This window comes from Cygnus atratus, chromosome 10 (assembly GCF_013377495.2).
Source record: "Cygnus atratus isolate AKBS03 ecotype Queensland, Australia chromosome 10, CAtr_DNAZoo_HiC_assembly, whole genome shotgun sequence".
Lineage (NCBI taxonomy): Eukaryota > Metazoa > Chordata > Aves > Anseriformes > Anatidae > Cygnus > Cygnus atratus.
This window is the reverse complement of record NC_066371.1, coordinates 8,855,444-8,881,304: the sequence shown is the minus strand read 5'-3', so window position 1 is coordinate 8,881,304 and position 25,861 is coordinate 8,855,444. Positions and strand designations below refer to the sequence as shown.

At 39.0% G+C, this 25,861-nt stretch overlaps 1 protein-coding gene across 12 annotated transcripts in view; it reads right to left on the bottom strand.

Annotated features, from left to right (window-relative positions):
- The window catches only part of FHIT (fragile histidine triad diadenosine triphosphatase), a 562,355-nt gene that overhangs the window by 135,596 nt on the left and 400,898 nt on the right, over positions 1–25,861 (bottom strand). For all 12 annotated transcript variants that reach the window (XM_035546804.2, XM_050712768.1, XM_050712766.1 and 9 more), the window contains 2 exons: positions 2,620–2,765; positions 1,651–1,680 (listed from right to left, as the gene is read on the bottom strand). In XM_035546804.2, coding sequence (XP_035402697.1) covers positions 1,651–1,680; positions 2,620–2,765 — 176 coding nt within the window. The remainder of the gene's footprint in view (positions 1–1,650; positions 1,681–2,619; positions 2,766–25,861) is intronic.

Sequence of the window (25,861 nt, the reverse complement as noted above, 5' to 3'; positions counted from 1 at the left end):
AGCTCTAAGTTCTCTGAAGAAAATAGTTGTTGGCATTTTCAGATGATAAACATCCTAAAGTGATGATGATAAATTACAGTGCAGCCCAATGAAGCAGAAAAGTAGAGAAATGCAAACTGCTAACCTCCAATTTATGAATACACACTCTTTATTATGGAGTCTAGGGATTCACAGCTGTAAGAGTGGGTCATTTTCATCTCATTGCTCATTAAAAGTATAAGATGGAAGCACTAAGGGTGGCTACCATTTGCAATGTACCGGATAGATTAATGCTTAATGTTCTTTGTCTCCGGTATGAATACAAAACGATACAGATTTTTTTCCCTTTTTAAGGCCTACGTAAGCATCTGTTATTGTTCACAATCACACAAGATGGGGATTTTTACATCTGGTTTTGCTCATTCATACTAGAAAATTTTCTCACATTTTAATTTAATCGTCCCTATAAAGCGCTTTTTTATGCAGGAAAAAAACACTTGTTCAAGATAGTAAAAGAAATCCTGTGATCCACTTGCTACGACATGTCCATGTTTAATGATGAAATTTATTCAGGAATGTTTAAACTGTGAGACTTTTACCCAACTATAGGCGTTCCCAGTGAAACCCACCCAATGAACTCTGAATCATGACCTGAGGAATCAGTTTTATTGCAGTATGGCAGTAAATTGTATTACATTCCTTCATCACTGCTCAGCTTCCCAAAGCTTGGGGATTTTCTAATTTCTTCTTCTCTCTCCCTTTCACCTCCCTGCTAAATATTCAAAGCAGGCAACAAAAAGGCACAGGAAAAATAAGGTCAATACAAGCAAATTGGAAAGAAGCAAAATGTTTCTATATGCTATCATTTGGTTGTTAGAGTTATCTTAATCAACCCAAACAGCTTCTTTGAGCCATCTAATCTGATTTTACAAAGTGCTAACCCATAGCCATATTTGACTTTCCTTTGATTCCAAATGTAAAAAATAGCCTTTATCTAATGTTCAGGCATATAATCTAACTACACATGCATTTGCATTTGCATTACGAGGCAGTGAAACATGGCTGGAGAGCCATCTTGGATGTTATCTATGTTATTACTCAAGTGGAGAGTATAATCATAAATCCTTTTCCCTTCCACCCCCCGCCTTTTTTTTTTCAGAAGTACACTTAAAATCTGTTTTTAAGCTTCACTGGCTCCATTACATTTGAACTTCAGTAACAAGAATGTGATATGAATATGTAGAGAGCAAGCAGAGACAAAAGGTATATTTTCATAATGTGGTTCAGTTTAACCGTTCCTATAATTATCTACAACTCATTAGGCAATAAAAGACAAACAAAGAGATTAAGAATGGAAGGGCAATATTTTCTCCATAAAACAAACACAAAAACCTTAAACAGATGCCTCTTTTCTATGGCTTCCCTTGCATAAATACACCCAGCAGCTTGGAAAAGATATTTTCATGATTGAAAACTTTTGCCTAGAAAAAAAATGTAAACATTATCCAGTACAATTTCAATAAAAAGTATTTACAGCTATTGTACACTTGGGATTTTTTGATCTCAAGGATAACATAACGATACAGCAATGGTCTGCAGATGACTAGCTTTGATCTTTTATTAGTTCTTATAATTGTCTCTTAATTTGTATTCTGCATAATAAGCACTCACCTTCACAGTTTGTCCAGCTTCAGGGCCATCCTGTAAGCAAAGGGAGAAGTCTCAGGTTAGAGGAACTAACAAGGATCACACACAGGGATTCAGAAATATCATTCATTAATCATTCACATCCAATTTCATTGTATGGTAATTTAGCATATTCTCCTGGGGTCCCTTCAACACAGTTTTTAGACTAGGTGCCTTTCCACATCAGGCCATGGCAGAGTGAGAAGCGGTATCTTAGACCACAAAACCCACAGTTGTTAATTTTCATGCTTTCAGATTGTATTTTTGAATAGCTAGCAATAGGTTTCTGATCCTTGTGAATATAAAATCAGACAAGTAAGTGAGAATTTTATCAAAGCATGATTTCTTAAAGTCTTATTCTAACGAAATAGGCTTAGTCTCCTGATTTGCTTTAAAAAAAGCTCTTTTTTTGGCACAGAACCCCAGCACAAATAACTGAAAACAACTGATAACATATTACATGGCCACATCTCTCTGCCTGCATATATATGTGCATGAGTAGGAGAGCAGGAATTACTCCTTTCCATTCCAAGCTGTGGGTTACCTGTTGAAGACAGAGATGTGGCTGCCTCCTCTAGAAGTTCAATCCTGCAAACACCTCCTTGGGAAAGGAGTACTTGCTGAAACACTCATGAGTAAGTATTGCATTTGAGAGTGTTCCCAGGCTTAGCCCAAAGTATGGCAGTTAGTAATTATCCAAACTTTTCTCTTTTTTCTCTTAGCAATGAGAATTTCTCTTTCAATGGCAAATCTGGCATATTGCCATCCACTGTGCAAAACATTAATATGCTTTTAAATTTTTTCCTTAATTGTTACTTTGCATTTATTGCCCCTTAAAGTGTGAATGCCCTTTTGTCATTGGCCTAGGAAAGGTGGCAGGAAGCTTGCTAAAATAAATCATGAAACCTTTTTATTTATTTATTTATTTATTTATTATTTGACTGATTTACAAACCTGAATTGAAATGGTGAGTGAAGTGGCACCAAAGTGTTTCTCCACCACGTTGCCAACCCTTTGCGCCATACGAAACAGATCAGCCACCTCCTCAGGACAAAGGTCGCGGAAACGCTCCACCGGACGCAGCGGGCAAACAAGGACATCTGAAGGTTGGATTGTCAAGGCACAAATGCAAATCTGATTGCCCAGAAAGACCAGTGTCTCACCCCCTGCCTGTAACCTGTTTCTGATCACCCTGATTTGCCTAAACTCCTCCTGCTCTGAGGGTTACTAAAACATGAGGCTAAACATAGTCAATCATTTGATGCTTTGTTCAGAAGATTCCTGAAGCCCTTCAGGTATCAACCAAATGATTAAAATACGGTTCATACGCTACTATGAAGACATCTAAAGGGAAACAAAGTTTTCACTAACTCAAAGTTACCATTTTGAACTACACAGCTGCTGGTATTTAGCATCTTCGGAAGTTAGAGACATTTACTTTTGTGATTAAAAAAAATGGGTGAAAAATAACAGATTTGAAGGTGGATTTGGGTGTGTGATCCAAGACAACAGTTTTACAGTGCTTTTCCACATACATAGTACGTATTTTTTAAAATCTTGATCTTACACCTCTAATTTTAGGTACCTAAATGTGAAAACCTGACACTATGCTGTTAAAAGCAGCTCACTTAGTTATACATCACACTAATTACCATTCACAAGGAATGCTCACCTGTTATAAACATTATATATTTTAGAAATATGGTAAGATACTTCAGAGTTTCTACTTTTAAGCGCTGTGTTCACAACACTGCAAATACACCGATTTTATTCTACCTTGGTAACAGCACTTCATGAGTCGGTGAAATGAAGCTATAAAGTAAACAATGGAAGTACACAAACACTATGCACAGTCACCTGATCTGCTGTGTTCACAGAAATTAATAATTTCTATGACTCCTCACTTGAAAGTCAATTTTGTAACATTATTAATAATGTCCAGAATTCTTAGCAGAGTTTCAGTTGTGTAAATCCAACAAGAAAGCACTTGGGACTTGCTTCTCATTTCAGTTCCCTGAAGACAGGATTTTTTTTCTGACTTACAGCATAGTGTTTGCAGAATAAAGACCTTAAAATCACCTTTAACACCGCTTGAATTTCTCTGACCAAAGGCTGTGAAAATTAACAACTTCAGTATTTTTTCCTTATTAAAATGAGTGCTACCTTCAAAGGACTATTTGAAGAAAATTAAGCTCCATGCCATTGTGTTCCAGTAATATTCATTTTTACTGCATCCTGAAGGCTGCAGGTGTTCAGGAATATTCTCTATATTCTAGGAAATGTAACTGGGAGATGTTCTGTAGTTAACAGGTTCACACCAAGGTTACGCTGACATGATTTAAGAATCTTCAAGAACCTCATGAAACATTTGAAATAAAAAATGATTAACACATGTGAAAGATGTTTTATTTCCATAAACAGAGAGACATGTTTACATTCACCAAGCTTCTCATAGGAATCACATTTATAATTCTGATAAGAGGAAAAAACAGATAATTTCTGGTAATAAAGAAGTAGGGGCAGATTCTGACAATTTTTCTGAGTCCAGATGAGGACAGACAATATTCTAACGGATATTTGCTTAACTGGGAGCAGATTTTTCCAGCAAGCTCCACAGCTTTGCTCCCAACAGAACAGGAGAAGCCTGACCCCAGCTGCGGGCGTTAATCTGCTTTGAAAATCTGGCCCTTCTTTGTTTGGTACAACAGCTATGCCACCACTATTTTCTCTTTTTCCCTTGTTGTAGCTCACAGTATTAAAAATATTTTAAGGAAGGAGAAATATCTATTTAGCAAATGGGTACTTGGAAATAAACCATTCCTGAACGGGGAAAAAAAAAAATCTGGTTTTGTGGGTTTTTAGCTCTAAAAGGCTGTGCCTCTTGGCAAGCTACTGGGCATAATAAAGCTCCTGTAATTTATTTGTGCCTTCCCAGCACACTGTACAAAGCACCTCCATAAAGGATGCTATTGGCTGAACTCAGGGCCCAAGGGATGAGCTGGAAACTTGCTTGGCAGACCTGATTTCCATACCAGGAATAAAGGAATAGAAAAACTAATTAATTTTACTCATAAAGAGGAAATCCACGTCAAGAGTAAAACAGGAAAAAGGACATTTGTTTAATCTGAGTTCATTTTTCAAAAGGAGAGAAGGGAAGCTTTTACCCTTAGGGCATCTGATACTTAAGCAGATAATTATCCTTCTTCTGCAGCACTGCTTTATTATCATGGGTCAACGAACCATTTATAAATGAAGAATTTCCCCTCACTTACCTCTAGCAAAACTGCTGCTTACATTAAGACAATTTCCTTTCCTCCTCTAGAATTTTTTTCCTACAGTTTCATTCCCTCTCAGACTTGCATACGCCTCACCAGCAATTGTTTGTTCTCTACCTAGCTCAGGGCCACAGCCACAAGTATGAAGTTTTGCATTAATCATAGTTTCTACAACCTTATATTAGCACGGTACTACTTGTCACTGTGATGCATTGCAAAAAACAAGGGCTAAATACTGCTTGTGAGAGCTCTCCTTTCCACAGCACACAGGAGAGGGAGAGAGGGCGGTGTGAGTGCTGCTGCTGACCAAGGCAGGACATCTGTTTCCCCTTCTTAATTCTGTCACTAATCTCTTCTGTCATTTGTGCAAGTTGTCTCTGTACCTCTCTCTCTCTCCTCTTCAACTCCTTATCTGCCTTATCTGCTCAGATAGCCCTTGCCAGTTGGTGCGATGGAGGTCTTCTTATTAAGCCATGAGGCTCTCTGCTCATGTGGGGCCACGAGGTGCTCCTCCGCTATCAGACAATGTGCCCATAAACCACGTCCTTCTGAAAAAAGAATGTTCACTTCCTCCTCATGTTACCAAGACTCATTTACAACTCAAACTAGATTTTAGCCATATTTCTGTCTTTGAATGTGATAAATAATTCAAAGGCACAATCACACACTGGAGCATCTTTACTGAACTTTGCATCATTTCAAAATAATTCTACAAAGAATAATGATAGAAATTCTGAATCAGAGCTAAATTAACATGAGAATGTAATTAGGACAACATTCAAGTTATATTTAACTATGAATATATAAAAAGGCAAATGTTAGAATGAATTCATGGATTTGAGGTCATTAAGAAAACAACCAGCCACTGCAACTTTAAATCATAGTTTTTAACTACACTTTTTAACACTTGGATAGCTTTTAACATTATGTCCTGGTTAGATTTTAATCTGGATAAATGTTCTATTCATCTCAAAAGTCCTCCTAAGTCTCAAATCAGATAAACTGTTCATTGCTTTCTGCAATTACCCACTGCAAACACTGCTGTGAACTACTGATGTGCTTCAGGTGACTGCGTATTAATGATGCGAGTGAAAGTGAGTCTGTACTTCTGTGTATGTGTGATCGCTCCTTAGGTAGCAGTGCTACTGCCATCTGAGATGCCTCGGGGCACCCAGCTGCCACTTCAGAAGGGCAGGAGTCTGCCATATGCCCTGTGTCATATCTGCTAGCCAGGTGGGATGTCTGAGTCAGCTTAGGGTATCTGAAACAGCAGCAGGTGCCTATACTTGGGCAACAGCTCCCACCTTTACACAGGGGCTCGGCAGGACAAGGGGCTGATTCTTGGCAGGCATGCTGCAAGGCTGAAGGCAGCATTCTGCCTTTGGAGAGTTTGAACTTTATGTTTCCTTTCTCTAACCACCATAATTAATAATTTCATGATTTCTTCATTCATTCTAAACCGCTACTGACTGATGAAGTTTCTATTTTTAAGCTTTGATGTGCACAGCTGTTATTTCCTTCAAACTCTGAGTCAGACCACTTCGTTACAGTACGTGCCATTTAATATGTCAACTTCTCCATTCTAACGAGTGGAAAACCTTTACACCTAATTATAATTTGTGATTGGTATTCCTCTCTCCAGATCTTGCAGGAGTCTCGACAGCCTTACTTTCTTTTCCTAATACCTAAATATGCATACACAAATCAATATGCACACCCTCACACACACTAAAAGCTCCATTAATGATTTATTAAACAATTAGGAATGTCAGTATTTTTTCCAAAGACTACCAGTAGACAGTAGGCTAAAACTCCAGCTATATTAGTGGCAGTGCGGAACCATAAAGTAGCAGTAAAACAACACTGGGTCAGACCCACTACCCTCAAACCACTAATCTCAAATGGAGTTGAAAACTACGGATGACCTATGATTTCAGCAAAATTTCTTGTCCTTACATATTGGGCACAGCAGCCCACTCCCTGCATAACCTTGGGGAGGTTGTTTAATGCACCAAAGTCTGTAAACCTCCTCCATAACTCAAATTAACGGCCTCTGCCTTTCTCCCAGTGTTGGTGTAATTAAGACTGTAACTTGTAAGGAAAAGCTCAGACTTGTGACCAAGAAAGCACCGTTCAAGAAGTTTCTACACACCAGCAGAGCCAGGATGCTGAAAGACGTTAGCTCTCAGCACGAAAAGTCAAGGCTGCACACATTTCTGTGAAACTCTTTCACGCCTTCATTGACATTTTAGACCATAGTAACTGGAGCCCTTTGAGACTGGCATTCAGAGGGACACACTGCAACGGGTACCCAGGCACTGCCAAAGCTACGCTCAGCTTTGCCAAGCACAAGTACAAACTCGCCGTGTGCATCTATGCATCTAAGGATATGCTCACATAAAAGATGATGGGTCACTAATGAAAGTGATCATTTGTTAAGTGCATAATGACTTTAAGTTGATCACACAGGAGGCTTCAGCTTCTACAAGAGATGCAAAACATATGGCCAACATCCGCATGCTGACCACTTCAAATGCAATTTTCCTTTTGCTAATACACAGGCTGGAGGCCAAAATTCAAAGGCACAGTAGTCATTTCCAGTGGCTTGGTCTGAATTCGAGCTTTGAAGCCCAAATTATTGCAATTCTGTATCTAAGGTCTAGTTCTGACTCTGTGTTCCCTTTAGTGGGGTTCTGATCAGCCCCATAAGGCACCTATGATAAATTTTCACACACAACTATTTGGGTACACACATTCTGTAATTCTGATATCTTGGAAAAATGGTTTTTGGCCTAGGGGGTCAAAAAAAGAAAGAAAAGAAAGAAAGAAAGAAACAAAACAACAACAGCAACAACAGCTAAAATTCCTTTTATATGACAAGCTTTAAAACTAAACACAGCTTTTTCCTTGTTAAGTCCACTAGCTTGCTATATAAAAACATACTTTCCATTTTAACTTTAATTTCTGAATTTGAACTTCATACAGAACAATTCAAACAATTCAAAGCTTTATAAAGGAAAAAAATTAAAGGCTCTGCAGGTACTGACATTCTAACAATTGGAACAATAGGAATAAAGTTCTTTTTTTTTCCTTTTTTTTTCCTTTTTTTTTTTTTTTATAAGAACCAGTTAAAACATTAAAATTGACAGGTTTTCTTAATACGTTAAGGCTTTAAAAGAACAAAATACATGGGGAAAAAGGCAGAATATCTAAAAGTGAAAGGGTAATTGCGTCTTTATGAAGCACTGGGTTTGACCAATATTGTTTGTTTTCTAAACCATTTGTTACAAAAGGTTTTAACTTAGTAAAATGACGTATTTTCAGCATAGTCAGGAATCCATCACTGGCATTGGGATGGAAATACTATTCCTGTTCCAGAAACTTTAAAAAAGATTAAAAACAAAACAAAAGAAAACAAACACGAAAAATCTTCCCTTTACAAAGACTCAAAGATCTCAAATATGTATATATATTTTAAAGGTGAAAGTAGGAAAAATATTCAAGTTAACTTGAATATTTTGAAAATTAAGAACATTTCAAAAAGTTTCAAACTCTTGAAATATCTATTCTAGCATTCAAAAAAATGTTGACATAAAAGACAGTTCACAGTTAATAAGAAAACAATTTGTCATTAATAATTTAAGTTTGGGAAACTCATCAAAACTTATCCTGTCGTTATTTTGGTTTTGACTAAACTGTTTGCACTAAAAGATAAAAATAGGAAAGAGAGAGAGAGAAGAAAAGAAAGACAAAGAAAAAAAAGGTCCCAGACTATGGTACCTATGGAGACTTAATACTGCTTCATGTACTTCATAAGCTTGTGTGAACACCGTGAAAGCACAGCAGCCTCTCCCCCACAGCCGAATTCACCCCCCTCATTTATGGAGCAACTCTCAGCAAAAGCTCCTGCCTTGGAGACAAGGGCTTTGGCCATTTCAGGATTAATGCAGACAGTACCACCATGGATATTGTTACCATCTCTTCCTAACAGCAGGAAGCATTTGGGAGTGGTGTAGAAATGGTGTCCTTTGAGCGTGAGGCTGCTCAGTAGCCAGTCCAGCCCTCAGCAGGATGGGAAGATGAGGCCTTGGCGTGGCTGCTGGGAGCTCCGAAGTCAGAAGAACCAGCTGGAGATGATTGCAACAAATGATTATTTATAACCATCTCATGCATCTGTATGAAATACCCCTTCTGCGCATCCATCAGTTAGCTGATGGGAATGTAGTAATAATGCGCTGTGGGGAGCTGGGTGAGGGATTATTCTTTTCTAATGCTCTGTTTTACATGAATTTGCATCAAGTGCCCCAAGCACAGAGAATCAGTCAGACAAAGCTTCAGGTATTAAAACTCACCACAATGTTGTCCCCAGACAGGCAGGGGTATTGAATTCATCGTTGCATCTAAGCACAAGTTTTCTTTGTTCAAAAACTCTAATTGCTAACAGAAAGAAGTCCCATAGCTCAGAAAAAAATAATAAAAAATATAGCAGGAGAATGCATGACTAATAAAATTAATATAGTTGAAAAACAACCGCTAGTCATTTATCTTTCTTCTGCCCTGCCCTTGAACAATTCTCCACATTTAGAAGGCTACAGGAGCAATTTCTCTCTGTGAAGGAAACAGTACTGGTTCCACAGACCACGATAGGAGGAGGAGTGATGAAGAAAGTGAAGACAACTGGAACAGCACATGCATGTACACCTACACTTACACACATGCACAAGCTGTATCATATAGGCATCCAGAAAGCCCTTAAAATGAACCAAATACACATAATCCTGCATTAGAACAACAATAGGTCAAGGCATCACTTCAGTCCCCACTTCACCCACCGAATTAGGATGTATGCAAGACCACAGCAATGCAAGAACCGACGCCCTTCCCCAGGGGTAAATCTTGCTCAGCAGAACAGCGTGACTCACTTTTGGAAGGAAATCTGTAGAGGCTATTTGGATTAAAATTGAACATTTCATAGTAGGAAAAGGTGAAGGAACACTTTAGCAGGTTTTATATGTAGAACTGGATTTAAATATATCTAAGAAAGCTGTTCTGGTTATGGTACATCATAGAACTTGCTAGTTTGGGAGAAAACAGCTGTGAACAATAAAGATGATTAAGAACAAATAAAAATGCAATAAAATTACAATAAAAACTCAAAAATTGTTTTAATCTATTAGAACCACACACAATGCATTTTTCTGATCTTGCTATGCCACTTCATAGCATTAATAAGAAAAAGTCATTAAGATAAGACAAATTATCTAAACATAGCTGATCTTGATAAGGCAGCTCAGTGCACATTTACATTGATACAGAAGACCAGCTTTAAGCAGTAAAACAGAGAATTAGTGGTTCCATTGGAACCAAAAGCAATCAGTGTAAATCTTTGACACGGATCTCTGTGCACTATGATAAGAGCACTGTTTTAAGACCACACTGCAGCTTTTACAGATATATATATTTTTTCAGCTTGGCCTCATCTTCTCACCCCAATGAAGCTATTTGAAATAATTCATGTCAATAAAAGGTGCACTAGTTCCAAGAAATTAACAATAAATATTATTTTAGTTTTTCTGTAGAAAGAAGTCAGTATATCTCATTTCAATACAGATGGCTTATACACCAAATCATGCCAGATAGCACACCAAAGTACAAATGACTGCTACTCAAAGTACAGTGACTCCACGAGACAGAGGGCCGCAGCAGGGAAATGTGAGATTCAGAACTGTTAACTTTTCATTTTAAACAAACCTTTCGTTTATTTGATATTCCCTTTAAATGCCTTTAGGGTATGTCAAGTAGGTCACTAAGAGCTCAGTTCTTCATAGCGAGTGGTATCTTACTGTAGGATTCCTCCTTTTCTGCTAGTGACTGACCTCAAGGGCAGCCTCGGGCAATAGCAGGTGCCTAAGTGGAACCACAGTGAGAATAGCTGTAGGAGAGTTTGTGGCTCAGAAACATGCTTCTGATCCAAGTTTCACTTGGTGGAAATTTACTGCAGACCCAAACTTAGATTTGTACTGGGAATGACAACCACATTCTAGAATAACATGAAACTTTTGATCTTTGAAGTCCCCAAAGCAATAACCAATGGCCAAATTAGAAAAGTAGAAGCCAATATGAAGCCACTTCATGTTCAACTGCTATAATGCTCTGAGGAGATCCTGTAATGATATGCTGTTGTACAACCCATTTCAGCTAATGACTACATCTATGTTGCTCTTGGCTGATATACCCTATTTCTAAATAAATAACAAAAGTATTCATAGTTACACAAAGCTATCCATGCATGTTTATCAGGTATAAATGTACAAGACCACTAGAAAAATACCCATATCTGAAGCTGACAGAAGAAACCAAACAACACGTGGAGTACAATGCTCAAAGAGTGTTTTTTTACCATGAACATCGGAGCAGTGGCATTTGCCAGTGAAACTGATATGTTCCCGCAAAGCAGCTCAGCATCGACAAGTCTTGTCCGAATGACCTGCATCACCAGAAAACTGCACTGAATTCAGTTTATCAAACTTCACCCTGCTGGAATGGCAACATGTAATTGCAAAGCCTCATTTCAAATGGGGGAAGTAAGCTCATCATTCAACCTCTCCACCTGAGAATAAGAAACAACTTGTGAAAAATGTTTCAGAATTGAGTCTTAATTAAAGTTGTGGCACCATCATCTTAAAAAAAAAATAATGTGATCATTGTGAAGTTACATTCTGGAACTCATGATTCAGGAATTGTAATAATAATAATAATTAACTACTAAATATTAGTTATGACAAAGTTATTTACTTGGAAGTTGGATGCCGTATTCCAAACATAAAGTTTTAATGGGTACAAGCTTTGACTTGGTAGAAATACACCACAGATGTGTTGGGAATTAAGGTTCTGTAAAAACTGTAAGCATTATTGACACTGCTGTCTGTGGGACATGAAAATATGTTTTCTCTTTCCGATCTGAGCTTCTGTGGTTCAAGACAGCAATAAAATAAATGGTGAATATTTGGTGAATCTGTCTGGGATTTATCTTGCCTAATTTTGAAGATAAATTGGTATAACTTATAAAGCAAAACACTGTATTTGGACCTGTGAAAAGACAGTGCTTTGTGGTAGATTTATACTCCAGAATTAAGTTACCTTAAGCAAGGCTGTTTTGGATCTGCCGCTGGAGAAGCTGGTTACGGAGCCACGTTGTTTGATTACCTATCGATGGCAGATGATCAAGAGCTTTACACATACTCTTTACAGCTCTGCACTAAGTCTGTGCTGAACAGCACATAGAAAGACGTGCTTCTGATAGCACGTGCCAGACAATGGTACCTTCATTTCACAACCAGTGAAGCATCAGCTGGAGGAATGCGGTACAAGACCAATTACCAGAGTACCACAGGGGAAAAAGAATGGGCTTGGATAATCAAGGTTTCAAATAATGAAGGTAATTTTGAATGTAATTGGTAGATAATGAGGAACATGAATAACAGGGAGTTTTGGAAAACTGAATTTGGATAATTCTGACTGTCTTACAGTAAACATATTCCTCAAAGAATATTGTAATATATGCTGGGACTTTCAAAGTTTCAAATGGAGTAAGACAACTGATTCCCATTAATTTCTCAGAAGTGGTTTTCTACCTAGTTCTGTTATGGCATTCAGAAAGCTGCTCCAATTAAGTCAATGGAGAGTTATGCTTGTCTTCTTAGACTGGAAGCTCTCAAAGCATATTTTATGTGCTCACTTACTGATATTGTTACTAGAACAACAGGATGGGCTATTCTGTTCCAGGTAATTACATGAGATTAGAATGATCCTAAATTATAAAGGAGAGAAACAAACTCTCCTAGAACAAACAAACAAACAAAGAAGCTCTCTACACCCCTTGCAGGAATGTCTTAGCCCTCCTTAAGAACATCAGCACCTGCAGAAGCAGTCTGAAAAATGAGAACTTTCTATCTGCCTTATGAAAGAGCTGTTTAGCACACTTGCAAGTCAGAAAGGCAAACCATGGTACCTTTGCTCTACAAGATCATTGTTCATCATTGCCGCTGCACCTAAAAATAACTCTGCCACTGCACTTCCATCAGTTCCTTTGAATGTTAAAAATTACATAGGTCTTGATAAAGAACATAGACGAGTACCTTTATTGCATAGGTTAACACGCAGCTGAAGTGGGAATGTAGCAGAGAAATGACTTTGCAAGTGAAAGAGTCTATTATTGTTTTGCAAATGTTACTTCTTTGCAGCTTAGTAGGATCTACTGAAAACAGTATTTTTGTCATCCCAAGGATTTTCACATTATACCCCACTGAAGCACAGGAGCATGTACGCACTCCTCTCTGCTGTCAGGAGACAGAAGCTCACCCTTGGAAACATTAATAGGTGGGGAACATTGAAATGGTAAGCAAGGGAAGTGTAACTAGGGGCTGATGGAGATATTTCAAAACAAAGAAGAATATAACAATAGCCCCTTCTGAAATTTATATAGCTGGGTTACAGATATACCTGATTACAACTAGCAAAGCAAAGCAGGGACTCAGCCTTCACTCTGCTGCAGGAGAGGAAAAGGTGAGGCGAAAATACCAAAGACCCCATGTAGTGTTTAAGCAGAGACTCAGAGGCAGTCCAACATGAAAAGAAATTATTTTAAGCCACAAATCCTTAGCTACTTAATTTTGACAATTTATTTCATATCTACTTGATATGAACACAAAAAGCTTGATATCTACAAAAGTGTTCATAGAAAGTGCATTTGTCAGGGCAAAACACTCCCAAAGATACATTTTCCCTCACCTGCCAGGGGAGTCAGTTTTGGATAAGTCATACATTAAAGCCGAGAAAATGTAAAACAGATGTAGAGTGTGTCTTCAACACAGAGCTACCCACACAAAGCATTCCTTTTAAATACAAAATAAAACTTGAGCAGAGATGGTAAAACACCTGCTGACGAAAGCTATAAAGGGAGAGGGAATCAGAACGTACGTTTCCCCCTTGGTTTTCACTTGCATAATAAGCCCTCTTGGATAAGGACAACATGGCCCTGCTTCATGATTGCCTCAGTAGATGTTTTTCTAATACTATTATTGTCATTAATGCTCATTGTTCTCAGCTCTGCGCATCATAGCTAGGCATTTCAGCATGCACAATACATAAATTTATGCTCTCATCCAGGACTCCTGCAATATTCAAGCACATGAGAACGAAGAAGACAAACTAGCAGTTTAACTCTGAATAACCTTATTTTGTGTGAGTGTCATCTGAAACCATTACTTTAATGTGATTATCTGTTTTTATTATTTCCTTTCTGTGGACTTGGAATAAAGACACAACTGAGACTCTCTCAGACACGGTCATTGGCATCATTATGGTCTTTCCACTGTCATCAACAGAGATCTGATCTGTAAATCAAGTTAGACTGTAAGGGCTACCGAAGAGCAAGCTCTCTTTATCTTGTCATTACATACCAAAGCTACCAATTCCTCTGGCTCACTCAGAAAAACAGACTGTTTTAGTTCCTTTACATAACCAGAGGAGCTCTTAATGCACAGATTATTGACTTAGTGGGGTTTTATCATTTCCCAGAGTACCAGGGGATTCCTTAATCCAGGACTTCTTTACGTGATCTATTTTCATGGCTCTTTTTATTGTCACAGTCTGTCATTGTAATGATTTGCAAATCCAGAACCAGAATATGCTCATCTCAAGGAAGACAGGGGGAAAAGGCATGCCCTTCTTGTCTGCCCTCTCACACTCCACAAGCATTGAACACCATCAGACACAGCATGACAAAATCCCTGCAGGACTCAGTGCAGCAGGGAATTGCACGGCACAAGGTTGGTTTTCTGTCCACGGGAGCATTTCCACATCAGCCCGTGAGCTCCACAAAAGCATCAGGACAGAGTTCTTCCTCTGCTGCTCTCCGCAGAGCTCAGCTGGGTGAAGAGGTGCAGAATGTGCTCACCTTCTCAAGGGGCACTGCCATGACACCAGTGCACTGCAAAAACAGGAGGCTCCATGAGCAAATACAGGTTTCAAAATGATCAGATGCTTTGTTGACAGAACTGAAAGTACTTGAAGATGTTCATCCCTAAGAGAGGGTCAATGCAAGCACCTGTCTTTGCTGCCCTTACACCTTTATATCTCACCTCATCCTCATTAACAGATATTTCCCCTGCCAGTGTTGGAACCACTGCAGGAATCTGCAAGACCGCTGTGAAATTCAGATTAATCACAGGCCTAAAAGTATCACTGGAGCAAGGCCTGTTAACACTTCACAGCATGCCTTCATACCCCTCCAAGACTTGGGCTACGATCTCTGGTTTGGACCTCTCAATGTTACCATAATACGAGTTGATCATAACAGTATGTCACTACCATATGTTGCTAGCAGACTGTTCCTTGGAGTGAAGAAAAAATATCTTAAATCTGACATGGTATCAATGTTTAAAAATAAAAATAAAAAAAGGAAGGAAATGATGTAAAACAAACAAACACAAAACAGCAAAGAAAGGTGACTACTCCAGACCCATCCTGGGTGTGAGGGGGAAAACTGGTGCTGAACTGCAAACTTTGTTTCAGCAAATAAATTTCCAAATCTCTGTGTTTCTTCCCTAAATTAGAAGCACACAGCACTTCTTGGGGGGTTATGATCACCATCAAAGTGGTCTTGCTGAGAAAAGTGGATGTCTTTCTTTCTCTCTCCAAAGGTCACAAAGTAGATATTCCATATCTAGGGGCTTAAAGAGCAGGAACATTTGGTACTCCTCCACATGAAAGCATCTCCACTGTCATTTGTTCAGCTTCCTCTTGTTAAGCTGCTGGATGTGAATCACCCAGTGACCTCCCCACGTCAGTGATGGCTGTGTATACTGGTACAAAACTGTCTTACAAAAGCGATGCACATGCTCGTTGTTCTGGAAATTAAACACATGATCACTACAGGGCTCACTTGAATTTGCCTGTCTATGATTCACATGCGACCCTGTGCTGATACTTACCACTGGTGTAAAAAACACTTGCAAACCATTTTTTTTTCCTGGGCTTTGCATGACTCTCTTAGGCTTCTCATCAGGCCAGGCAGACATTGGTAACAGTCATTCCTGGATGTCGCTGACACAGAGCAGAAGCCACAAGAGATGCCTAAGCAGAAGCAAGCAAACTAACGGCACTGTTGCAAAGAAAGGCAGGAAACACTGCTTTTTGGTTGTTTATAGAAACTTCAAAGTTCTCCTCAGTTATAAATGATTCTGAGCTACCAGTCGGCCTAAGGATGGCTGTGCTTTTGAAGGTGAAAGCTTGAAGATCAGACCACGGGTGATAAAAAGAACGTTGGTTCCACTACAGACAAAGTCGATTGCAGAGGAGATAAAATGGTGTCCAAGAATACAATAGATCAGGCTGAGATGTTTTTTTTGCCATGCAACTAGTCACCAAGAGATAAAAGTGCTTGCATAGGATAGATTTACAGTAAGAGAGAATTAAGCTCTTTTAAGCCAGATTTTCCATATGAAGGAGAAAGATAGAATAAAATTTCCATTTTACTATAACTTTCTTAAGACATTTGGTTAGAATAGAAAGTTACTGAACAAAAAAAAAAAAACAACCTTTTAAATGAAATTAAAAAAAAATCTTAAACCAAGAGTGAACAATTAAAAAAAAAGTCTTGCAGTCAAGATGCCAGACGCAATTATATCTATACTACTTACTCATAAGTGCAGGATAAGCAAAATTATCAAAGGAGAAAAGAAGCCAAAAAAATATAACAGGGGAGTGGAATTGTTCTGTAGCAAAACACACTCAGGATGTTCTCAAACAAGGAACCAAAAGGCAATTTAATGTTGTTTCAATCTCTTCTCTTCCAGAAGAAGCTCATCAGACTGAGTATGAAAACAAAGAACTGGCTCATAAAACTTTCAGACAAACTATATTTAGAAAGCATTAAAAAAAAAAATAAAATAAGAATCAGACTTTTCCTGGAAGAAAGTGATTTGTATGCAAATATATCCCAACATTTGTCACCAAATCTAAAGGATTTTGAAGTGATAGAAGTTTTTTGAATATAAAGTTTATCACTGCTTTGATGAAATGAGATGCCAGCTGTGAGGCTGCTGCTGTCTCCTTTAATACCAATTAAAAGGATGGAAGATGGAGCTGCAGCCTATGCTCATTGGAAGAGAGCTGACACCACACATGTAGCACAACTTTCACACCTAAACTTCCAGTGGCAGCAGCTAAGACATCCAGAGGCCTAAATTTAAAACACTAGACTTACCGGCAACCTTTATGACCTAACGTATTACAAAATGCATGAAACACTCACGTATTACTTAGAATAATTTAATGGTTTCCAATGAGAGGAATGGATTGTTTTACATGTTTTGGCTTTCTTTCGGTTTTTTCAAGAGTATGTTTGTCCTTGGGCATCTTGGGCAGTTTCACCTGAACCTTCTAGCCAGCAAGGACCAGGCAGAAAAGTATCACCAGAAATTTCACCCAGCAGCCATGTCCCCCTCCCCAAGCCTCAGGCAAGGGATGAGTCTTCCAGCACACTTTAAAGGTCAACAGGAGAAGACAGAGCCCAAAGGCATGGGGCCCACTTAGAGGATGCCTTGTCAGCAGCTCTGCTTTTCACAGATCTTAGATTTGGAAACATTCAATAAACCCTCTGCTCCTTTTAATTACATACTCTGCATTTTTATCTGCACGTACAGAAATCCTGAAATAATGAAATCCTGTAAGCAGGATCCTCCTCCCCTCCCAATGATTTTGACCTCAACAAGTACTGGAAAATGCAAAAGATTTCCTCAGACTTTGAAAACTATCTACACTTCTAGATGCTATCACCATTGCTATGCAATAGTCAATTGCTAATTGATTTTTTTTAAACTTGTGTACGCTATAGATATATAGATGTGTACGTGCATTGAAACTCAACGTGTACTTCTTTGTTCAGAACTCAGATATCAAAACATCTACAATCTCCCAAATGTGCTCTAGGACAACATACAGGACAAAAGTAAATCAGCTTTAACAAAGCAGGAGAGATTACTGGAGAAGAGAACATCTCTTCAAAATACCATTTTTTAAATTATTTTCCTGCCTTAATTCCCGTGGCCACACAATCGTGCTCTTGGGAAGACATTTCCAAGACTGCCACTGATCTATCAAAAAACTTACCAATAACAGGAAAACCCTGACTTGGAGGTTTAACTTGCAAGTCTGTACATACACACCTGCTTCCCCAGTTTGCATGCTTTAAATATTTTCCAGAAACATGAGTCCCAATAGGTGAAGGCTAAATTCATTAAATGCTGTTTTGAATACATCAGAGAACAAAATGTTTCCACAATGGCAAGCATAATGCAGAAGAATAAATCTGCACATAATGGCAAGTAAAACCTTGTGGGAGCAGATGTCAGGAAAAGAGTTTTACCTCGATTCATTTTCTTCAAGGAGAAGACTCTCCAAGTGTTTTTCCAAAACACAGCTTAACATGAATGGGCAAGATGCTGGGCTGGGCAGCTGGGGCATTTGCAGCCCCCTTCTCCCATAGCACATCTGGATCGCTCGCCCTGCCTTGGGCACACGCAGGGAAAACACCAAGCACAGATGGCATGCTGCTGGTGCACGGAGGCCATACCCAGTGAGCAGAGGTGCAGGTGGCCAGCGATGCCCACCAGCTCTGTGACAGGCAGGACGAAGCAGCGAGGAGGGGATGCTGCCCTCTCCTTGTGGGTTATGCCACACCAGTGCCAAAATGCATCCTCCCAGTACTCAGGAAGCATCCTACAGTACAAGCCTTGATGTGGGAAAAACTCAACTAAAAATCTAATATAATACATTACATATCTTTAATGAAAGAAGTAGATACCTGCATGGATCAAGCCCTTCCACGGCTGTCAAACAGGATTTGAAACTCAGTTTGTTTGCCATAGGGCACACAAATCTTCAGCAACACCTGAGAGACCCCGACTGATGGCAGGAGAAGCACACTGCTATTGTTTGCTTTGCAAATGAACCCATGCAAAGCAGAAATGGTGTTGGTACCTCACCTTTATAAAATAGTTTTATAATTCAGAAACTAACCCTTGAGATAAAAAAAAAAAAAAAGAAAAAAAAAAAAAGTTCCCAAAAAAGTAAGATGCCAAAAGTAAGATGCAAACTTTTTCTTTAGCTAAAAGGATGCCTAAAAGAAAACAACAAAAAGTAGAGAACAAAGGACCCTGGATTCCATCCACCCCTGCTCCATATAATCCCCAGACTGTATGCAACACAGAATAGATTATTATTTCATATTTTTGCCTTACATAATTCAGTACAGCACTGGATGTTGCAAAACCTTTTAACCCCTGCATTTTCTCACTCTTAATTTCCTCCCCCCAAAAAAATATGGTGACTTTTCTCTAAGGAAGTAGGGTATACAAGGTCTACAAGATAATAAACTGAGTAGCATTTCATCCTCACATAATAAAACTCATAAGTTATTATTATTATTTTTTTTTTAAAAAAAGAAACCAGGAGAAATCCTGAGCAGAAGAAAATCATTAGTGCTACACTTTCAACAGAGGGCAACTGAGATAGCCTCCTTGGAGCACAGTCCCTCACTCAAAAGGAAAATGAAGGGTATCTATTGCATCTTTTACAAGTGCAGTTTGGAAGGCACAGAAAAGCAGTTGTAACACCATGTCAGGCAATGTAAATATGCAGGTAGGTGTCCAATTACTTCAGCTTTAAAGACTGGTGCAGCCTGTGCACATAGGTTTTGATACGTATGCTTGATGTATTTACCTTTGAAATCTGGCACTGTTGGTGACTGTTGTTGTTCAACCAAAGTGTACATATGCAAAAGCTAGATCATTTTCATCATGCTGTGCAGGGTATAGCTGCGCCTTTCAGACTAAATATCTATACTGCTGAAGAAAATGCCCTTTTTCTTTTGAAGTAGAAGAGTACAAACCTCAAAGGTTCATTTCTTTGCAATGACTAAGGCTCTAATGAGCATAAGCTAACCAACACACTATTACAGCAACACCAGCTCCAGAGTTAAATGCAAATATATCTAAGGCAGAGCTTTGTCAATACATCTCACAGCACAAATCCACACTGCAGAGAATAAAGTTGGTATAAACTATGTTTTCATATATTACTTTGTATTGAAAGAAATATTGGTGACCTTATCCAGCATGACTGTTATAATAGTAATAAAACTGAATCTTGGAAGATTACACTTCTGGTCAAAGTAGTAAAATGTGACCTTATTCTATTCATCACTGGCATTTATTATATTAATTCAGACACAAAAACTGCATTAAAATGATGTTAAGTGTCTGGCTTTCAAGCACAACAGATAAGAAATTTGATCTGCAAGTAAGACTTCTTCACCATTGTGCATTTCATCATTGCAACATATGACACAATATTCTTAGAGTTGCCCAGAGCATCTCAAATCCGGTAGTTTGGGATCCTTAAATAAAAAATCTGTTTGTACTGCAGCCACAGGGATCATGGCAGGGGAGGCACAATGTATCACATCTTCATTTTTCATACTTGGTGGTCCTCAATATAAAAACAAAAGAGCAAGAAAAACTCAATGAGAATCAGGAGTTCATCACTTGTCAAGAGGCAATACAGAGGGCCAAATGCAAAACGCCGACCACCAGACTGCAACACAAGAATACTTTTTTTTTCTTCTCCATAGAAATTTTAATATTGCAGCAGCATGTCCATTTCAAACAGAAAAAATATCCAAGTCTCAGAGCAGCAAGGAAGATCAAGGATTCTGCACAGTCCCACATACTCTGAACTCCCACTGATTTCACTAAAAATACAGGACATACAGAGAGAGCAGCATATCAGAGCAGAGATGTGCACTGCAGATCTCAGAACAGAATGAGGTCTGGAGCTATTTTGGGATACAGCAAAAGTTGAAAAGTAGAGCTATCTGGCATTCTTTTTTATTTTCCTTCTGTAGTTAGTGTTCATTCACAGGCAAATATTGCTTTACTCCCCCCAGAAAATAATAATAAAAAAAATCAGGGCTATAATACAATTCCTGGTTTAAAATAAATACATAAATACATTTTAAAAAGACTTTAGAGTTTAAGTGCTGATCTTAGACCAGGCAGCAATATGGGGATTAGAGCATTCATTTGGAGTGTGCTAATTCTGCACAGAGACCTCTCTCCTGTTATAAGTATCCTGACGGTTCTGTTCTTGAAAACATGCTCACAGTGATTTTTAATGAGAAATTCAACACCCGTTTCAGTAACAACAAATGGCAGGACATCAACATTTTTTTTTTTTTTTCCAGAACAGAACTCTTATTTTATGGCCAGCCTAAATTTGTAAATATGTCTAATTATAGCAATTCCAAGAATTAAATGAGACCACCAATGCTTCCCATTATGTTGGAAAGTTGCAAACTTCTGTTCTAAATTTCAACCAGAAAGAAATAAATGTTGGATTTTTATAATCAAGTTGCATAATCTGTCAAGAACAATGATTTGCATCTGGCAAATGCTGATACACATTTTTAGCAGAGCTAAGCAACATCAGCTCAGGGAAGAGAGCAGAAAAATTCCTGCATGTGGGCCAGACATGACAAAATGAAGCTTTAAAAGAAAAAAAAAAACAACACAGGGGTTTGTCATCAGGGTGGCAGACAACCTCATCTATTTCATTTCAGTAACCTAGAATACCGACTTTATTTTTTCGGGCTATGACTGACGGAGCTGTAGCTCTCCTGTGGCAAGGGTGACATCTCATTTCAACAGCAGCTTCACTCCAAGACAGTTTTTGGGTACGCGCACCAAGCACATTCTCTTCCCAGCCCCTCCAGCTTTGCTGGAGCAGCTCTACAGTGCATTTGTGCAGGAGCAGATCTGCTCTTCTCCTGCCTCAGCAGGAGCTATTTCCCAAGGGATGGGCTGCCAGCGCAGTGCTCAGTGGCCACGCAGATCCCTCGATTCGGTTCCCTTCCCCTCTCAGGGGTACAACTGTGTCAGGCTTTTTTGAAATCTCCTTTTTGCCATTTTTCAGCCTTTTGTCTCCTAATCCACCTACCTCGATGCCTCATTTCCATATAACGTGCTCTTCTAACAATGAGTAATGCACAGCAGGCCCCAACACCTGGATGTAAAAGCCTTCTTTCTTTGCTCTTTACCTCTTCTGCTACATTATTTGCATCCCACTATGATCCATCTCTTCTGATCTAAGCAGACAGAAATGTGACTAGTAAGGCATGTTATGAACTACAATATTTCAGAAGAAAAATCTGTCAAGCCCTCCATGGCCAAACTAATTATAACTGTACACTCTCTGGCTTGATGAAGCTAAATTGGAGACATACAAACTGTCTTTGAAAAACAGAAAAACATGCAAGTGAAAAACGTTCCTATGGAGAAGTATGCATAGAGCATCGAGGCTTCAGGAGAAGCAGTTTATAGACCCAGTTACTACTACATGCATTTTAAATTTGAATGCCTCCTCAGTATTCATGAAGTGTACCACAGTTCAATAGTTGTTTTCATGAGTTGTGCCTTCATTAGGTGAACAACATTAAACACCTGGGATACTGTTCAAACTAGTCCTAAGGGGCAAATTTTCATGACAAATGAGCTGAGATAAATTTTACAACTGAAAAAAAAAATCTCAATTTTGCAATGGTAAATTTACTACTTGTTTCAAAGAAATAAAATAAAGAAACAAAGACACAAAGTTAATATTAATATTACTTCTACAACAACACCACAGCAAGCTTTTGGTTGGCTGTGCAAATAAGAGCACATTCAAATATAAGAAGGAGAGTAAATATTTATTGACATGTGCTCCCCCCGCCCCAGGTTAATGGGGTTAATTCCCCAGCATTTTTGGAAATTTCTGAATGTTCATTATCAGGGTGACTTCGCACGCCTTGATGTCTCTAGACATCTCTCATCATCTAGACATCTCATCATCATCTAGATGATGACTCTATTCAAATCTGATTTTTTTTTCTAAGGCTTGCTGCATGCCCATTTTTATTCTTGTTTGGGTAGGTAACATCTCCAAAGGAGCATTTAATGCACATTTTTATCTGCCCTCTCCCTTACTGGGAGCCTTCCTGGTTCAGCGCTGAGCATGCAGTGCCTCAGCACATGCCCAGCCCTCTGGCTCAGAGTCAGCCACAGGTGATTTCCCACCCAAAAGCTGTGGGAAGGAACAGAGACGGCTAATTGTGGGGAAGTCCTTTTGCCTTGCACGCTTGCCACAACTTCCCACAGCTCTGGCATCCCTGCTGGATATGTGGAAAAGGGTGGAGAGGAAGATGGGACAGGAGGGACGTGCCTGCTATTCCTAATGCTGCCAGAAGCACATGCAAGAAAATTCAGTTTGCAGTCATTGCACCTGGCATCTTTTCCCCAGCAGCACTGTTGCAAATTTGGAAAAGCAGCTGTATTTTGAGCTAATTCTAGTAATGGTTACTATTTCAATAAGCTTTTCTTCTAGACTTCTAAAGTGACTGTTGCTACCTCCTCCAACGACACCATCCCAGTAAGATAATACCGTCTAGCTGAGTAATATATTTATATGCCTAAATGCTCAGTGTGATAGAAACTCTCAAGACATTTTCTTCTTTCTGTCTCTCTCTCTTTTTTTTTTTCCTGGCTTCTTATACCCTAAACAACCCTTCCCTCAGGAGGCCCTCAAGCTCTCTTCCAAGCAGCCACTGAGCCTTTCATACTTAATAAAACAAAAATTAAAGCAATGAATATTAGAAATATCCATATTACTCGACTGGCTACTCTATAGTGGACTGTAGCCCTTTGAATGTGGTTGGCTAATCCCATTAGCTTGTCAAGCAATTTTCTCTACTGCTTTTAAGAGGACAGAGCTCACTAGAAAATACATTTAGGACCATGCTCACCCTTTAGATTACATTAAGCTGCCTATACAACTCCAAAGTATTTCCCCTAAGGTTTAAGACCTATACAGTAATCCCTGTATTTTCACAATTCAGTGCGTATGCCCCGCTCCTAAAATTTATTATAGGCTTGGTTTCACTCAGAGGTTTGATCCTCCTCCAAAGTATTGATTATCATGGAATTACGGGACGAGGTAACAAGGACTTTCTTTAAAGATTACTAAAATGATCTTTTTCCTTATAGTAAATAAGAATTTCATAGAATCATAGAATGGCTCGGGTTGGAAGGTACCTTAAAGATCATCTAGTTCCAACACCCCTTCCATGGGCAGGGATGCCACCCGCTAGATAGGTTGCGCTCAGGGCCTCATCTAACCTGGTCTGGAACACCTCCAGGGATGGGGCATCCACAGCCTCTCTGGGCAACTTGTTCCAGCACTTCACCACCCAAAAATTCCCAAAATTTTGTTTGTTAGCAAATTGGAGGAAGGCCTGGACATGAGCATGCTGGCTCCTCTGGAATGTATTTCAATGGCCTTTGCTGTGCTGCACACTCTGACTCAAGTTTCCCTTGTGCTGGTCCTCATTCCTGAGGACTCCACAGTTTACTGGTGTAAGCCCAAGCTCCAAGCCCTCCTTAAGAGAACAGAGGAAATGACAGAGGACAGTCAGAGTCTGACTCCTGCACCCAAAAGTTTCCATCCAATTACCAGGGAACCTCTGACAACCCGTTCCCATGCCTTCTCACTGCTTGAGACCACATCTCTATCAGTGTTGGCTAACAGTGTCAAAGCAAGAGCAGGCTCCAGGGGATGCTTGGATCTGAATTCAGTTTTGCTCTCAACTCAAAGGTGGACAAAATTGTTCATCAGCAACATCAATTATTTTTCATCTGCACTAGAAAATACCAATCTCTTCAGGCTGCACAAGCAAACCTAGAGGCAAGGTGCTCCAACCTGCACAGACAAAATAAGAAACAGTCCCTGCTCCTGTGGCAGACAGGGGACAGGAATAGGGAAAGAGGCAAAATAAAACACATGTTCAAAAGACAGTTATACAGAAAAGCATATAAATACCATTTCCTAAGGAAACTCTGCTAAAAATCTGTCATAATCTAACTCAGCAAAACAGGTTGCAGACAACTGAAAAAGACTAGTGGTGCTTGCAATGTAAATCCTATCCATGTGGACTCATTTTAAAAGTGCAAGAAAGAAAATCAGTACCAAAATTTGGCTATTTACATTGGATAATAGTGCCAGAAACATGTTATGTCTTTCTGTATTCTATGCTTAAACAAAGGCTGCTAGAAAAGCAGAGGGAAGATATTTGAAATCAGTAACTAGAAAGGCAAATTATATTAATTTTAAAACACTTGCATCTTGAAATGTGTTTTCATGAAAGGTTCATAAATTGTCTTGTATTAAAGATGAGTTTAGCTCAGAATATTCTTCATAGGTGAACTATGCAAACAACATGGGGCTACTGAGAAAATATTCTCTGAGCCGAACCCTAATTATAACAGTGTAAAACATACCACTTTACTAATAGAACATGGCTTTCAGTGATAGATGTTTCAGAAAATACTGCTTTTTATAATATGTGTGAATTCTTTACATTTTCCAAGAAGCAGCAGAGTAACAGTAAATATTTGGTTGGCACAGCTTCAGCACACAGATCACATACTATGAGATTTAAGGGCTCAGAATCAAGAAAATGCTTCAGTGAATGCTTAAGTTTGAATATTTACACATTCTTTCCCCACAGTTGCTCCCCGCAAGGCCCCTGTGTGACAGCACAACCCAGCAGATTAGACAGCCCCTGCTCCAGCTAAATCAAAAGCAGGCAGTGCTGTGAATCCGGGAATATCTGCAGAACAATGTCTACCCTAAACCGGGGATGTAAGGACCTTATTTTCATAAATGAAACATTTTTGTGATACGAGTGAGGACTTGAGCAGAAAAAGGGCAGACAGCAGAAAATACGCCACATCACAGGTATACAGAAAAATCAACTGTAACATTTG